Source organism: Molothrus aeneus, chromosome 7, assembly GCF_037042795.1.
Source record: "Molothrus aeneus isolate 106 chromosome 7, BPBGC_Maene_1.0, whole genome shotgun sequence".
Classification (NCBI taxonomy): Eukaryota; Metazoa; Chordata; class Aves; order Passeriformes; family Icteridae; genus Molothrus; species Molothrus aeneus.
Window position 1 is genome coordinate 15098689 of NC_089652.1, and position 16971 is coordinate 15115659.

The following is a 16971-nucleotide window of genomic DNA, read 5'->3' on the forward strand; positions in this document are numbered from 1 at the left end:
CACAGGTGGTGATAATTTTCTTGCACTAATTCACTTTATGGCTAAGTCAAAGATTATTGCATGACGTGTAATGTGTGGCGGGGTATGTGTAAGAACTAATATTTGTTAAATTTACTTTTAAACGAGAAAAATAGGTTTAATATTGAGATAGAGGAAAACTTGCATGGAATATAACAGTAACACACTGTGCAAGTGCATGCTGATGAGTTTGAAGATGCATCTCTCTGTTGCTGTGTGGGTGCTCTGAATGGGAATTGCTCCCTGACTCTGCAACCATATGCAAGATTGATGCTGTGAGTGAAATTTGTAGGATCTGCAAGTAAGATACTTACTTCAGCCTCATGTGGTAATCCCTGTGCATATTGGTGTAATGCTAGCATTTAAAAGTTTGGGGGAGTAAAAATTTGTGTGTTTTATGGGAGATTTGAAGTGCATCTTTGTCATCTGGCATGTTTATTTGACAGTGAAGACTGATCAGGAACTGGCTTGTTTGTTTGTTATATGTCAATCAGTAATCTTTCTGTTTGAATTTAGTACTTAGTACCAGGATTAGGAATGGATATGTAAATGTGACATGTATGTGCAGTTACCATTCTGGAGATAGGAGGAGTTGGTGGTAGATGCCAAAGAACTTGCTTAAAGTACATTGGAGAGGTTTGTTGGAAGTTATTGGTGCATGCCAGGATGGAAAGCAGACATTGTGGAGCATTTTGGGGTGGGTTTTTTGACACGCGGCTCTGCTTTAAAGCAGTCAGAAAATAGGTAAGTTTCTGAATATATATTTAGTATACTGATTTAGATTGATATAAAAGTGCAAGTTATCTCTATACCTAATTTTGAATTTCATGATACTCAATGTTGACATTTTATTCATAAAGCATTTTATGAATTCTGCATGTTCTCTGGAATGTATTAACTTATCCTCCTTTATGCACTGGTTATGTCACAATTGAAAATGGAGATCTCAAGATTTTTGAGAATCTCATGCAAATTTGAAACAATATTTTAAATGACTCACTACCATTTAGTAATGCAATTTCTGAATGGTATAGCAACATAAAATATTAAAACAAGGGGTTTTTATATTTTATATTTATTTATATATTTTTTATATTTTATATCTAAGGGGTTCACCCAATAATTTTGAGTGTATTTTAATTTTCTAAATAGCATTATATATAATTTTTTATAGACTAACCAGATATTCCCTAGAATTATTTTTTCTGCGAAACATCCTGTAGACCTGTTGATAGACTTTATATGTGTGTGATGCAATGGACCAAAATTTAAATTAGCTCAAAGATATTTCTTACCTCCAATTTTCCTTTGACATGGGTGTGTTGCAGTGTGTATGCAGCAGTTCTGCTGCTTGATGCAGTGAGCCTGCCCTGAGCTCGGTGCAGATCCACGGGCACAGGTGGGTGTCCTGGTGGCACCACGCAGGGAAACACATGGCACTACACAACATGGGGCAAAGAGCACGCAGTTGGAATTCAAAATCATTCTGTGGATACCTTGGAAATTTGTGCTTGTTCATGTATGGGTTGTAATTTCTGAAAAGGGAGTGCGTGTTGTTGTATTGAACATTTGTGAGACAGACTGCACTCTAATGTAGCTGTCCTTACTTTGTGCAGAGAGGAGCCATTGTATGAGCTTGTTTATGTCAATATTTTAATAATTTATCTTTATAACTGCTTTTGACTACATTTATAGTAACATTGGCACCCTGTGTACAGAAGATAAAATCAGTGCTGAAAGGAAACTTGCATCCATCTGGAAGCAATAAACTTTTCTAAAAGACTGCACAGTGTTACTTAATCCTGTGATTTCTCACTGTGAGTGAAATTAAGGTTTGGTTCAGTTGTGTCACATCATATTGGTATCAAATCTTTTGTGAGAACTATGTCATAGTGTTAAGCTACAAAAAAAATTAAAATTTATGACAGCCTGAGATTGTAATTTCCTCAGTCACAGAATTATGCATCATTGCAAATGGAGTCAATTCTAGATAATAAAAATAATTGTAATACTGGAAAGCTTCTGGAGTGTTGCATTTTGTAAGCCTTCTCTTTATATGAAGTGCTAATTTGTATAGTGCATGATTGACTAAGAATATCTTAAATTTGGTGTTGCTTCCTAAGTAATTTTTCTATTGTTCATCTATCATGTAGTAGAAATTATATTTTTGTTATGGCAAAATATTTTATGAAGTTAGAGAAATATGAACAGTGTTCATAAGGAGAAAGGAGGGAAAATCTGTATTATAAAGATCATCTAATACAATTCTGGATTTTTTTGGTTTGTTTTTTTTTTTTTTTTTGGTGCTTTTCTTTTAAGTTTGTTACAAGTGTGATATACATGAACAAAAAAGGATTCACTCACCCCTGCAGGCAAAGTGGTGTAGCCTGCATTCTTCCTGTTCCTAAGTGGCAACTGAGCATTGGGGTGAGGGAAGGGTTTTATGCTTGTCAGAGGATTCTGGTGGTGCTATTGCCATCTCTTGCCCTTGGGCTAGTGCAGGAGACGCAGATACAATGATACAAAGGATCACAGAGTTTCCTTCATAAATCTCTGAAAAAAAAGAAATAGACCAGACATCAATGAGGATAAAGCCAAACATGTAGAAGTTTGTGGATGAGGTCATCTAGCAGCTGATAGCTATGCTTTGATAACTAAAAGCATGACTTGCTAGGGTACATGAATTATCCACAGTTTACAGAAGGAAATTATATTTATAATTGTCTGCTTGTTCTTTTTTCCTGAAGAAAATGTTTCTTGAAAACCTTTTCTAGAAGAGACTAAAATTCGGATATTTGAGACATAATGAATTCCCTGAACACTGATATTCAGCAATATGGATGGTTTCTAAATCTGTATTTGAGGCTGAAACAGATCTGGTGCAAGTAAGGCTCCGAGTAAAAGTAATTGTTAACTTGTATTAATCAAACTCAGTAATGTTATGTGGCCAGAAGAGGTCATTTGTTTCTCCACTTCCCCTTATTTTCTGGAATGACAGAAGTAATTGCTGTGATTGTAACATAAATTAGTAGGTACCAAACACTGTGTATGTGTGAGATGCTTTTGAGGAAATGTAAAATTAGGCTCATGTTTCCTCTTTGGGGATTCTTTAGTATATTTCAGCTCTGCTAGCCCACTCTATTAAATCATGTAGGCTACTAGATATCGGTCTTCTCTTTATTTCAGAAATCTCTCTCAAAATAAATTCCATTTTATGATGGATATATGGTTGATCTGTGTAAGACCAGTCATTTTATCTGATACGTATGTTTGCAGAGGTTTTGGGAAATGATGGAAATCAGTGACACTTTTTACAATGTTGTTACTCTGAAGTTTCTACCATAAGTCCTCTTACTTATTAAATGAAAAACCTCAAAGTTTAAGCCACTAAATGAAAGGTTTGCAGCTACTTGTCAAATCATATTATGAAATTAAGCAGTATGTGGGCCATATTCTTAATATAAAATGTAGAGCTTTCTATAGTACATTTCCAGTGACCTCTTTCTTGCTCTGGTGTTAATAAGAAAGTGTAATTATTAAAAGCAAAGCTTTTGCTTCATGCAGCCTCTCAAATGCTTCAGGATGGGAATCAGTCCTTGTCTGCCTTGCTTCCTTTCAGCTTACCTTGTTGTTCTAGCATTATTCCCAATAGATCTTTATGCTATTTTTAAATTGATCATCTCCCTCAAATTTATTTGTAGAATGAAGGGGAAACTCTTCCGTGAGGTGAAGCTTTTTCTCTGGAACAGCATCAGGCCTTCTGCTAAAGCTTCAATCACACTTTTTTTTTTTTTGCAGAGGTCTTTATTCAATAAGCTATCTGACTTTTTTTCAAACTGCCAGTGTCAGTATATTTTTCTAATGAAATTCTGCCATTAGCCTGTAGTTAATAAGCAAGGTACTTCACTGCTCTATGTGAGAGCTGAGTGAAGACCCTGATGAAAGCTTGATGGATAGATGTCTGATGAGCCTCATTAGAAGAGGAAAGGGCTTTTCCATGGCCTGCTGGGCATCAAGCAGACTCAGCAGGCTGTGTCACTCTGACGAGTGACACAGTGATGAGCGTCACTCTGAGATGTGGTCATGCTCACAGGGGAAGTCCCCAAGCCTGGCCTTTCTCCACAAGGCCTCAGCTCAGAAAAGCCAGCCTCTGAGCGGTACTAAACTATGCTCTTACAGTATGGGATCCTCTTTTCTTTTGGTTCAGCCAGAACTAAGTAGTTTGGTGATGGTTGTTCTTTTCAGAAGTTTGCCGATTGCCATCTTTTAAAGCTGTAGTGAAACTTAACCAAATTTTAAGTCTTGATCCAGCTTGAGTCTGATCCAGCTCAAGACTTCAAGGACTACACCAAACGTTCCCTAAAGCTGCTGCTCTTTCAGTTGCTGTGGTAGGATGCTGTGCACAGGGGCTGTATGTGCAACAGCCCTATGGTTTGGTGGGGGTGTTCAGAAGCTTGAGGATTAGTTTCTAACAGATATGGTGGAGAACAGGGGCTGGAATCAGCTGGTTGTGGTATCTTGGGGAAAGAACCATTTGAAAAGTGGTGAGAGAAAAGAGGGGAAGATGAAAGGTAGGAGGTTACATTTACCCATGCTTTTAATATAGCAAAATTGTTTAGAAACAAGTGAAATTATTCTGTTATATAATGTAAGCCTTTATCCCATGACTGAGACTTGCATTGGAAAATTACTTAGGTTTTTGGTTAGTATTGTGTTGAAAAATTGAAACCTGAAGTACAAATTTGTTTTGGAATTTTATTTTTTAAATATGTCTGTATTCTTCATAAAAATATTCTTTTTACAGGTAGCTATCTGTGATGGTAGTTTAAAATAAGATGACTTCTTTAAGCTAGAACAGTGAATAACTATGTCCAGTGAAACATAACTGAATGTTTCATTATTGTTTTGTAAAGTGGAATTTTATTCTGAGACTTATAATTTATTTTTTTAATGTATGAGATGTCACTAGAGCTCTAAAGAATTAAGAGAAGCCATTGTTCATCTTTTCCAGTTCTTTCTGACTCTTGTTGATCTGTGTGATCTTTGGGGAGTTAGCAATTGGAAGTGAAAATGCACAGCAGATTGGCTCAGGCCATGTTGACTTCCTGCTGATGAAAGCAGACAGTCCCAGTTCTTCCTTCTTCCCTGCTGTGAATGTGAATTTTCTTAGCACTTTGTAGCATCTCTAATTTTATAGAAATTGTGTTGAACTGATTGTACTAAACAATGTGTCAGAAGACTAAGCCAGGGGAAAAGAAAAGTGGGCAAGCTCTGTTACTGTAGGAGTTGATTTGACTCATCTGGGCTCTGCCCAGGGCCAGACTTCAGGAAAAGGGCTGGACTGCTCAGTCATGGCAGGGGAGTGGAGGGTGGGTGTCTATTGAGAGAGGGATTAGCAGGAAGGTATTGCATTTGCTTGGCAAAATACATCACTTCTCCCTAAGATTCTCTAGAGGAGGAGAATGAAAGTGGGTTGTATCCCTGTCAGATGTCTTTAAGCTCAGTTTTCTGCCCTGAAGGAATACAGCTGCTGCTGCAAGAGAATAGCTGCCATTAAAAGGTGAAGTGAGTAGTTGCACCCTGCTTTTTCTCTCCAGCTCTGCTCAAACTCTTCAGTCCCTTGTAATACTTTCTGAGCTCCTCGCTGCTCCCAAGCAGGTCATTGCACACAGTGTGAGAAATGTATTTCTAGATTAGGGCCTTGCTTGTGTTAAACTTCTCCTGTAACTCCTTTTCAAAGGACTAGAGTAATATAAAACTAATCTTCAAACAAAAACCAGCCCTTTCCCAGCCTGGCCCTGGCTGTACCACCTTCTCCTCAGCTTACTGTTGGATACGTTTGGCAAGCAGAAACTGGAATTTTGCTTTCTCTGCTTACAGAAGACAGTAAGAGGCATAGCATCAAATTTTGCCAGAAGTGTTGCACGACTTATCTTTTTGAAATAAGAAATCATTCAAAATTCATGTGTTTTGAAATAGCTTTTCTGTCTCATGTTTAGAGTAGTTAAGTAAGTGCTAAATAGCCAGAAAAGCTTTACACTTTTTCTTGGCTTTTCTGGCAAGAATGATCATATCTGCTTTTCTCACTGCCAGCCCTTCTTGATCAATAAGTAGCTGAAAACTGTAGAGGTTTTATGAATCAGCTGCATGCTGCTTTCTGTGCTGATTTACAGTGAGGGAAAAATAGGCTTAGTAACTGATGGGCTAATAGGTGCTGATTTATAGGCATTAGACATTATATTAAATATTCCTAAAAATAGATTTATAGACATACTGTCAAAAATATTTTTTAATAATTTTAAATTATATTTATTTTATTTTGGGGTTTATATTAATATAGTTGTGTTTATTGTATGTTTATTGTGTCCTGAATGCTTATTTTGAAAGTAGTGTTCATACAGTATAGAATGGTCTGTGATCAATTTAAAAATAAATGTTTTATAATAAAACACTTCTTTAATATATACTGATCACTGTATCTTCTTTAGTATGGTCTTGATGATTTTTAAAAATTTCTAATTATTTCTGTTATACTTCACTCAGCTATATCAATCGACTATTAAGGAAGTAAACTTTGAGAACACAGTGGGGCAGAGAGCCTAAAATGTGTAAAAGATTTATTTATTCATTATAGTCAGGAGGGCTAGGTATCTTGCCAAAGGTCATAGGAAGCATTTGTGACCAAGGGAGTATAACACTCTTTGCTTTGTGTCCAGTTCTTGCACTTGAATTATTGTCACATTTTATGTGTGGTTTCTGGTATTTTCTATGTACTCCAGATATTTGTTATGGAAATCAAGTCCTTCAGTTCCACATCTAGATGTTGGGCTTCTGTGGTAAGATAACAATCCAAAAAGTGGTTCCTTGTTGAAGTGTTGGTGTTTATATTTAAATACCACATTGTCTTTAAAACTGTTCTGGTTTTCAGTTGTACTGCTTTTTTTCTCTGTGTATATTTTCATCAATTTTGCTGTAAACATGAGGTAGCTAACACTCTTGACTAATTAAAATTTGGTTTACTATTTATAGTTAAACTCTATTTGAGTGTATTAGTTCTTGATCTTTTGATTTAGCTCAGTCTGGTTGATTCAGACATAATTTTTTTGTTAAATAAGAGATTTGACTACCATAAATAGGAAAAAGTAGGATAGTCTCATTGCTTGAAATTAGTGAGATGATAAATAGGGGCATAAAACTTCCTAGAAATTCATCTATCCAGGCAGATTTTTCTTTTTTTTCATGCTGTATTTGGAAAAAAAAAAAGTGGACATGTGCAGAAACTGTGAGTACAATTAGCGTCAAGCAGATAAATCCAACTCTAATCCTGTTTACGCTCCACATCAGACAGATGTGCTGAGATTGATTCAGACAAGCCCTTGGCTTATAGTAACTTTTTTTTAAGTGCCATATATTCTGGTTTTGTTGGATCTTTGTTAAATGTTAAGTGCTGTTAGTTTTGCTCTTCCCTAACGCCTGTAACCTACTTTATGCAGGTTCCCTCTCTGCTTTCATGATGACAGGGCAGCCTGGTAGAAGAGATTATCTTTATTCCTTGTAATTAAATTGACTTTTTTTTTTCAGAAGATACAACAATGGGAAGTGGGTACTGAATTAAATAAATAGCATGATATCTAATAGATGTACACTTAAATCTCTTGCAAGAACAGATGGTACCCAATATCTTTCTGAGTAATGTGAGAGGACAGTTAATGTCCTGAAACTGCTTGCAATAACCAATATGATACTAATGAGCCAATACTGTTTTCAAAGTTTAAAAAGTGTTTACTACAATATATACTTCATTGCACAAGTAAGCGTGGTTGTTACCTCATTCTAGAAATATTTTATAAACACAGCTTATGACCTAAATTTTTTTTATCTTAATAAGTTGTTTTATAAAATTTTACTACATTTGAGATGGTCTTATTTTCAGTAAGCAGAGAAAATGAAAATTATAGAATATGTCCAGGATTGTATGCAGATTGCTTTACAACTTTAGGAAAAAAATGGCTGTCCTAATCCTACTAGCTAATTCAATGTTCCCTCTAGAAATTAAAACTCAAGGATGATGATTTTTTACAATTCAGCATTCCTGGAGTTTATATCCTTTTCCAGGATGCATCTGGAAATGTATTCCTGTAAAACCAGCAAAGTCAGATAATGGTTTTGAAAGTCTAGTTCTACCTATTAAGAATATTTGGTAAATACAAGTAAGTAACTGGCTAAAATAACCATGAAAAGAAAATGCAGGCCTTACCTGACTTAAGACTAAATGTCATTTTATGAAAGCAAGTGGAAAATAAAAAGTATTTTGTCAGGCCTTCATTTTCCTTGACTTGTGCAGGATAAATAGGCTAATGTTTGTAACTTATATGTGGTGCACATCCATAACATTGGTATAATAGAGTTCATGATCTCCTCAGCAAAACTAAGAGTTAAATCCAAAAAATGATTTATTTTAAAGAATTTAAAAATCGAACCCACTTAGAATATTTATATTAGTCTGGGGAAATGAATGTTGCAGCTCAGTTATTGCTACAGAATGGTTGTGGTTATATTTCCTTTTTCCTAAAACATTGAGGTTGTGTGTTGGCATTTTCAATGTACTGTATGTCTGACAGTGAAACATTGTGAAAAAACCTAAGTAGACCCCTCAAAAATTCTGTTTTAAAAGTTAAAACAAGTCTTTAATGTAGATATTAAACTATGTAGTTCTAGGTAATTTGGGACATCACCAGTCAGTTTTTCATTTCAGGCCTACAAAGACTATTTACCCTTAAATGTTTTAAAAGAGCAGTACAAATTTTGACAGAAATTAAGATCTTAGGTTTGGTAATGTTAGTACCAAGTTTGTTTGTACAATGTCCACTTTGAGTTTGTGTAAAATCATAATTCAAATGGAATCATACAGTATTTCTTCCCCTTCAGTACCCTCATTTTTAAAGGATACATTGACTGAAAATATTTTTACAGCAGTTGTTCCAGTACTTCAGGATTTATGTTGGGGTCTTTTAAAAAAGTATTTAGGTGAGTTTTCTCCTCTTTATTTGCTGTATACTTCTGAAAATATGCACTACAATTTCCTGTGTACTGTCTCAATGCACAGTACTCTCAATTACTTGTCCCGGTGTTCCTGCTAAGAGTGGAATAATTTCAGTCCAGTTTTACACCTTAGTAGCTGATTTATGGAAATATTAGGATGATAAAGTATAACAAGTTGGTGAAAAATATGTGGGAAGTATAACAAGGTCATGCTTCTATTTGTCACAGGTTATTTGGTACAGAGCAGGAGAAAATGAATTGGTTGAGAATTGTGAGGAGAAGTCATATTGACTTGAGCTTTAGTTGTGTTAGCATGGCTGAGGAGAAATCATCCAGGATTTCTGGGCAGAGAAATGATCACTGCATAGCCTCCTTCCAGAAATGATGTTGAGAAATGACAGTGTCAAACTGTTATGAGAATTGAAAAAGTCATCTTTTTTCTGCCCAGAAAAAGTATATGACTTTCTGAAACCCCCAGCTTCAAGTGGTGTAATGAAGTAGGGGGTGCTGTCCATCTTTCCCTGGGTGACAATTAAAATAGGTTTTCCCAAGAGTCCAGTGCAGCATGTATCAACTATTAATCAAACAGAATCTGCTGCAGTTTTTGCTATTGAGAAACCAGAGTTGTTGCTAGATTTGGGGAATTTTTCTGCTTTCTAGCATTTCTTGCCTTGGGCTGCAAAGGGACCTTTATTGATCCGCTGTATGAGATCTGCTGTAATTACGAAGAAAGCAGGGAAAATTTTCTTTCTGTGTATTTATTCCCAAATAATCTGATACCTACAGGAAGGGTGATATTTTTCCTTCAGTTTGTGTATTTGACTTTGGTTTTGAGGAATCTGAATGCAGCTCAAGAGAGCAGAAAAGGGAGAAGCCTGTACCACAGTGCCTCAGTTGATACATCTCCAAAAGGCACTTGGAAATGAAGTGGTAGCATCTGCAGCCACAGCATCCATGCAAATAACAGCCCCAAGATAACAAAACCTTCCCTTGGCTAACACAAATCTCCCCTGGGATGAGGATCTCGAACTCTGACAAGAACTTTTTGGAAACTGTTTTTCTTGTCTTCTAAACTGAATTCATAAATCAAAAATGAAAGCAAAGATGGGTAACAGAGTTTTGGCTTATTTGTCTGTTTTTCCTTGACTGTTTTCTGACATGTTTCTGTTGTAAACACAAAAGGTAATGGTTGTATTAAATGGTTGTATTATTAAACGGTTGTAATGGTTGTATTAAATGAAAAAAATATAGTGAGCATATAGTCAGCTTGGGTCATAGCACACTATGATTTACAAGTATGACTGCTATGATTGCTGTGATTTAGGTGAATAGAATAAAGAATTTGCTTTTCAAATGCGAATTCAAAAAAAGTCTTTCCTAGAGTGTGAAATTTTAAGAATTTTTTTGAACACCAGAAAGCTGAGTAAATAACCTCTTTGAAATAGTTTTGTTTGTACAGCTGGATACATAATGAAGTTGGTAAAACAAAAGACCAATGACTGAGGGAAATGATATGCCATAAGTTTCAATGCAAGCATGAACAGATGCAAGAAGTGAATGTAGAGATGAAGACCTAACAATACTTTAGTTGTTACTCCCAATCACTGTAGTAATGCTTTCTTTTTTTTTTTTTTTTTTTTCCCTTACAGGTGATTCCAGTGTGGCTTTACAGGCTCAAGAAGAGATTATTGAAATGAAGGATGTATTTTCAGTAAAACTGAAACGTCGTCGTTTTGCAGGGCAGCAAAAAGGTGGCACTTTGTTGGGTATCACAATTTTTAAATGCTTGAATAAAGAAGAGAACAAACTTACAGACTGTGCTATCCATTTAAATAACTTAAGTGAAGATCATTGTCAGTCGTGGTTTAGACATCTGAAGGAAATTTTAAATGGTAAGCATTAAATAGAGGTTGCTGTCATATTTATTTCTATTGGCAATACATGAGGCTGACAAGCTCAGAAACATCTTGCCTGTGGAAATTAAAACACAGATATGAATCTTATTTCTGGAAAATGTTTACTACTGAAGTTTTACATAGTCAAGTGTAAAATCTAGGAAAATGACAATAATTGAATAATGTATCTGTAAAAATGAAACAATTGATGTTATTTTTGGAAGTTTTGGAAGCCACTGAAAATAAGTGGTTTTCTTTATTCTGACTGAAGAGTCTTCTGGGAAATCTGCTTCTGGAGGAAATAACATATTTAGTTGATATTTTCACTTGAAATTGCATCACACCTGATACTACAGTAGTTGCACTTCTGGGAACTCTTCAGGAACTTTCTGGTGATGGTTTAGGAAATCCCACTTGAGACCTCCATATTCTTTAGGAGCTGAATGGGAGAGACTTTCCTCATCTTCATAAATTCACAGGTGGCAGTGCTCTGTAGGACTCTTGTTGCTTAATTTGATACAAAATTTATTTGCAATAGTGATGGGATGCAATCCTTTACTGTAAAAATATCTTTCTGTGTTTGCCTAGGCTAATGCCAATTTCAGGATGCTTTGTTTAACCAGTTTTAGGGTTGGTGGGTTGGGGTTTTTTAATTTTATTTTATGGAAGCTCTATCAAAATTATGAAAAAAATATTCACCATATAGGGAAAAGAGCCTCACAAGAAATCCAAGCCTTTCACTGAAGTTTATATTTGAAAGGCACAGAACGTAGCACACATTTGATATAAATAACCAAAACTACATCCCTTCCCCAATTCCAAACTCTGATTTAGCTCCAAAAGGTGCCTCTATTTACAGATTGTAGCAAATGAGCTTGCTTATTTCAGAAGAAAAGCAGTCTATCTTGTGGCACACTATTAGAACTCCAGCTGAATTGTTAAGACAGAGCCAGATTACAGAATCCAAATCTTGTACATCTGTAGTGTTTGTGACAACACTTTGAATAAGAATTTATGGTGTGCTTCTACTAAAGTTTCACAAGCAGATACTAGAGAAACAACATGATTTATTAATGGTGTATTCTTGCATTGTTTGTTTACAATATGCTTTGGATTTTCCCAATGAAGATGCTTATTAAAAAGTGCCTTCCCTTTTCCCCTTTTGAAAGACTTTATCATGAAATATCTCAATCTGCACAAGTGCCAGGATTCCTGTAGATCTCCAGCTACCCATAAAGGCAAGGGCATTTGCATAAGGAGCAAATGTCTGTTTTGTTCCTAGATTACTCTCCATCTATCAGGAGCAGTGGTACCATATGTTCACAGAAAAAAAGCTGCAGTATCTCTAGCTCAGGTTGCCTTGACCTCGAGGTGCAGTCTGTGCTTTATAGCTTTGTAACTGGAAGCCACCTGAACCCGTAAAAAGTGTTCTGTGCAATGCTGTTTCAAGTTCTTGCTTCAGTCTTTCTCTAGAAGCTCAGACCTCGTACAGATGTTTTTTGGATCTCTGATCCGTAAATTTTTTTCTCCTTGTTTTCTACTTCAGGTATAAACAGGACTCAGAGAGATAAAAATAACCAAATGAAACTCTCATCATAGCAGTTGCTGATGTGTATATTCTCCTAAGTCTGAACTAAAAGTATACAATGCAGCTGAGTTCTGTTAATTACTCAGTGGCTGATATTTCTGTGGGAAACTATAGTGGGTTTTCATAGTTTTTGCTGCAGCCTTTTTATTTCTCTTTTTTTTTTTTTTGTAATAGTGCTAGAGTCATTCTTGTTCATGAACTCAAATTGGCTGCTTCTGGTTTTATCCTTCTGAAGTAGTAAATATTACTTCCTGCCCTCCCTCCTCCCCCAGTCTGTCTGATCACAAAGTAGTTTTTCATTAACAGCTGCATTATTTACATGAAGGATTCTTTTATTGTTTCTGGCTAGATCAAATTAAAAGGAGGTGATTTATCAAAGTAGAACATGTATGTATGTAGATTTGGTCAATAACATTTAGACATTCTGACAAAGGGGAGCACATATTACTGACAGGTGTGTTTCCTCTGCAGATAAATTCAATTTCTACTTGTTTACCTTACTCTTTGACAAGTTTTTAGGTTTTTATGCATATACATTAATTAGGGAACAACAATAGCAAGTTTGTTGGTGATAGTATGAGACAAAGTTTATCTGGAGGTTTCTAATGAAGATTTAATTTTTTTTGAAGTTTCATGTACACAGTTTCCTTTTTACAGTGTGATCTGTGTCTGGCATGACACATGTCATGTCATAAATGGTTTTTCCCTGTTCATTCTTATTATCTTCACAGTGAGTGCCCTCTGTTGCTTTGACTTTGTGTTCAGAATACTTCAATTTAAAGTTTAACTGAGCTGTAATTTTTTATGAAGCCTGTTATCATGTAAGTGAGCACACACAGATATAAGTGTTTAGAATTTAGTTACAGTGACTGCCATTATCATTCTTTCTCTGTGTGTCTGTGACAGGGTAGCAAAATTAATGTACCACCATCTTCCCATATTTGAGGAAGTTCTTATTTTCTGCCTGCTGTTGCTGCTGTTGCAGTGCATGCCAGCTAGATAGAAAGAGCTTGCTCACTGATAGAGTGTTCCTGAAATCTGATCTGTACATCACATGTACAGTGTTAAACTGCTGTAAGATAACCACTGCCATCTTTATGCACCTCTGGATCCTTGGCTCTGGGCTGGCTCCTGTAAGGCCCCAAAGGGCAGTTTAGACAGGGTCTAGTGTGCTGTTATCTTTTGTCAGCCCTGCTGCACACCCCACTCTCAGTGATTTCCATTTATACATCACATTTTTGTACAGGATTTACAGGCATGGCATGTGGGGACACACTGTCAGTAGAATTCACCGTTTCATCTAAAATCCTCTGCACATGCAAATACATAGTGGTTCTGAAAGGGTTGAGGTAGGCTCAAAAATGTGAGAAAACGTACAGTTGTCAATGCTCATCAATTGTTTTTTAACAAGACAAGACTTACTAACAGCTGATTTGAAAAAGCTTTACTTAAAAACTCTGTAAACTAACAAGACAGTAAATGTGGTTAAGAATAAATGATAAAGTAGCAAAAAAAGCACAAAGTGCATTTTATTTTTATCTGCTGTTCTGTAGTATCTATCACACGGGGATTTGATATGAAAGCCTGAAACTTCATGCATGAAGTTTTAATTAAACCATTAATGTTAAACATTAACTTAGCTTAGTTAATATTAACAGTGGTGTCTCCATAGTTACATCAATGACTCTGTCTCATATTGTTAGTTTTTCTCATGTATAATATTCCTAATGTTGTATAAAGTATTTATAAATGTAGGTGGTAATGACATGATTCCAGGCTCTTAACTTTTGTAACATAAACCCATTTTGCTGAGGCTGGGGCCTGAAAGCAGCACAGATGTATGTCTGAGCACAGCGTCTCTGCTGCCCCAGGAGCCTTTGTTTTCAGAACACCCTGATTGACCCACCACCCTTCATGGTTCACTGATTCACTTGATAGATCAAGTTTAAACTAGTGCATATTAGCACATTTGTTAGTACTAGGGGAACAGTTGGCCTTCCTGCTTTAGGCTGCTGGCTCGTTTCAAATGGAGCAGCCAGGGAAAACAATAACAGAATACCAGTTAGGGGAGCCCCAAAAGGCTGGCAGACTGGGATCAGTTGCACACAGTAGTCAATGACATTGATTCATTCATATAGATGTTGTTTAAAGACAATTAAAAGATTATTATTCAAAAACACTTTAGAGAAGCTTCACAATTATATTGTGTGAAAGTTTAATCTTTGGCTGTTACAGGATATGCTTTCATTAAACTCAGTTGTTTGGTGCGTTCTAACGTGTCCAGTGCACACCAGGAATAATAAAGTAATAAATTTTGTCATGATCATCCTTTCATGTCAGTTGGCAATTATTTGGCACAAATAAAATCACTTCAGTAGGGCACCATCTCTGCTCAAATGTTTGTGAAAAATATTTCTGTCAATGAAATATTTTATCTCTCTAAAAAAGTAAATTGATATTCGAATAGTCATAAAGAGAGTATATTAATACTTTGATCCTGTGAATTGAAAGTCTTGCTGGGATTTATGTATTAACTCTGATATGCTTTGCAGCAATAGCCCAATATACATAATCATAAATAAAGTTTCTAGTTTAGAATGGTTTAATGACTTAATGTTTCTTAAAAAATTAAATTCAACCATTTCCTCAAAAATCTAGGATTTTTTTCTCCAACAGAAAAGTCTATTTTCTTTTGCCTCCATAGGATTTCTTTTGAAACTTTATATTGCCACCTAGGGTTAAATTTTTACATCTCACATGCAAAAACATTGAAGTGAGATAGTGGTATTTGCTTTTCTCCCTTCAGTTTTCTCCTGATGTCTGTTTTGCAGAACTGTAACTCGCACTGTCTGGGTAACAGAAGTTTTGACACTTCATCTGCTTTCTCTACTTTTACAAACTGTATTTTTCTATTCTTTCCCTCTGCTTTGTCCATTGTACTCTTATATTTGTATGTTTGGGGTGTAGTTTTGGTTTGTTTTTTGTAACTTTAAAGGTATACTCAGATATCCATGGCTGAAGTCAGTTTTTACAGTTTTTAGCTCTGGGTGTTATGGGGGGGTTGAGTGTTAGGAGGACCAGGTGATCACATTTTCTTGTAAATAAGGTAAGAAACATGACAGCACATTTATGAATTTGGTTAAATCTTTCCTCTTTTGAAGCAGGAGTCCTTATTCTTAGAAGTTTTCCATTTAATTTTTAATTGGAAAACTTATAATTTGCCTGATGCTTTAGGCAAATGATAAAGTCACAGAAATTATTTTTTTTGGTCTTAATATTTTTATAACTTCTACAGGACTGCAACAATACCAGTTACTAGATTTCAATTAAGACATAATGTCTTTATGATAATTATTTATATGTATTAATAGTCTTTGGGAGCTTTTGTTTAGACTTCCTTGTTTGTGTTGTAATTCCTGTAAAAAGATATTCCACTGCAGTACATACCTGCAGTGCTTCTTTCTGTTTCCAGAGAATCAACATGATTTTAGGTTGGAATGAACCTCTGGAGATGATCTCTTCTGGCTTCCTGCTCAGGACAGGTGAACTTCTAATAAAGATCAGGTTGCTAAGAGCCATGTCCAGGGCAGTTTTGAAAATCGCTAAGGATGGACAGTGTCATCCATGGTTAACTGCCCTCATTGTGAAGGGTGTTTTTCTTTATTTCACACCGGAATATTACTTGTGCCACTTGTGTCTGTGGCCTCTTTGTCCCTGCACCTGCCGGAAGCCTGGCTTGGAGGCCTGTGGCTCGCACAGGAGATGCTCAAGGAAAGATTTTGGTAGATTTTGTCCTTGGGGCTGGCCAGGCCGGCTGCCGCTGCCTCCTGCCCGCGGCCTGCTCCGGCCCCTTGCTGTAGGGGCAGCTCCATGTCGGACCTGCTGCCTTCATCTCCCTTGTGCTGGGAGCCTGCAAATGGGGGCAGCTCTTCAGCTTCAGGCTCAGGAGGTGCTGAGAACAAGGCTGTAGTGACATCCTTTGGACTGCTGGCTGTCCTCTTGTTCCTGCAGCCCAGCGAGCCCTGCCCTTCCTGGCTGCCCTTGGCACCATTCCCTCATGTCGGCCCCGGTCCCTCGGGAGCTGCCCGTGCTCTCTGAGGTGCTGGAGCTGCCCGTGCTCTCTGAGGTGCTCCCTGCTGGAGCTGCCCGTGCTCTCTGAGGTGCTCCCTGCTGGAGCTGCCAGTGCTCTCTGAGGTGCTGGAGCTGCCCGTGCTCTCTGAGGTGCTGGAGCTGCCCGTGCTCTCTGAGGTGCTGGAGCTGCCCGTGCTCTCTGAGGTGCTGGAGCTGCCCGTGCTCTCTGAGGTGCTGGAGCTGCCAGTGCTCTCTGAGGTGTTGGAGCTGCCCGTGCTCTCTGAGGTGCTGGAGCTGCCAGTGCTCTCTGAGGTGCTCCCTGCTGGAGCTGCCCGTGCTCTCTGAGGTGCTGGAGCT

The 16971-nt window shown here is 37.0% G+C and overlaps 1 protein-coding gene across 1 annotated transcript in view; it reads left to right on the forward strand.

The window, feature by feature from the left end:
* The window catches only part of CERKL (ceramide kinase like), a 52655-nt gene that overhangs the window by 10661 nt on the left and 25023 nt on the right, over window positions 1-16971 (forward strand). Inside the window, exon 2 of the mRNA XM_066553443.1 lies at window positions 10710-10952. Coding sequence (XP_066409540.1) covers window positions 10710-10952 — 243 coding nt within the window. The remainder of the gene's footprint in view (window positions 1-10709; window positions 10953-16971) is intronic.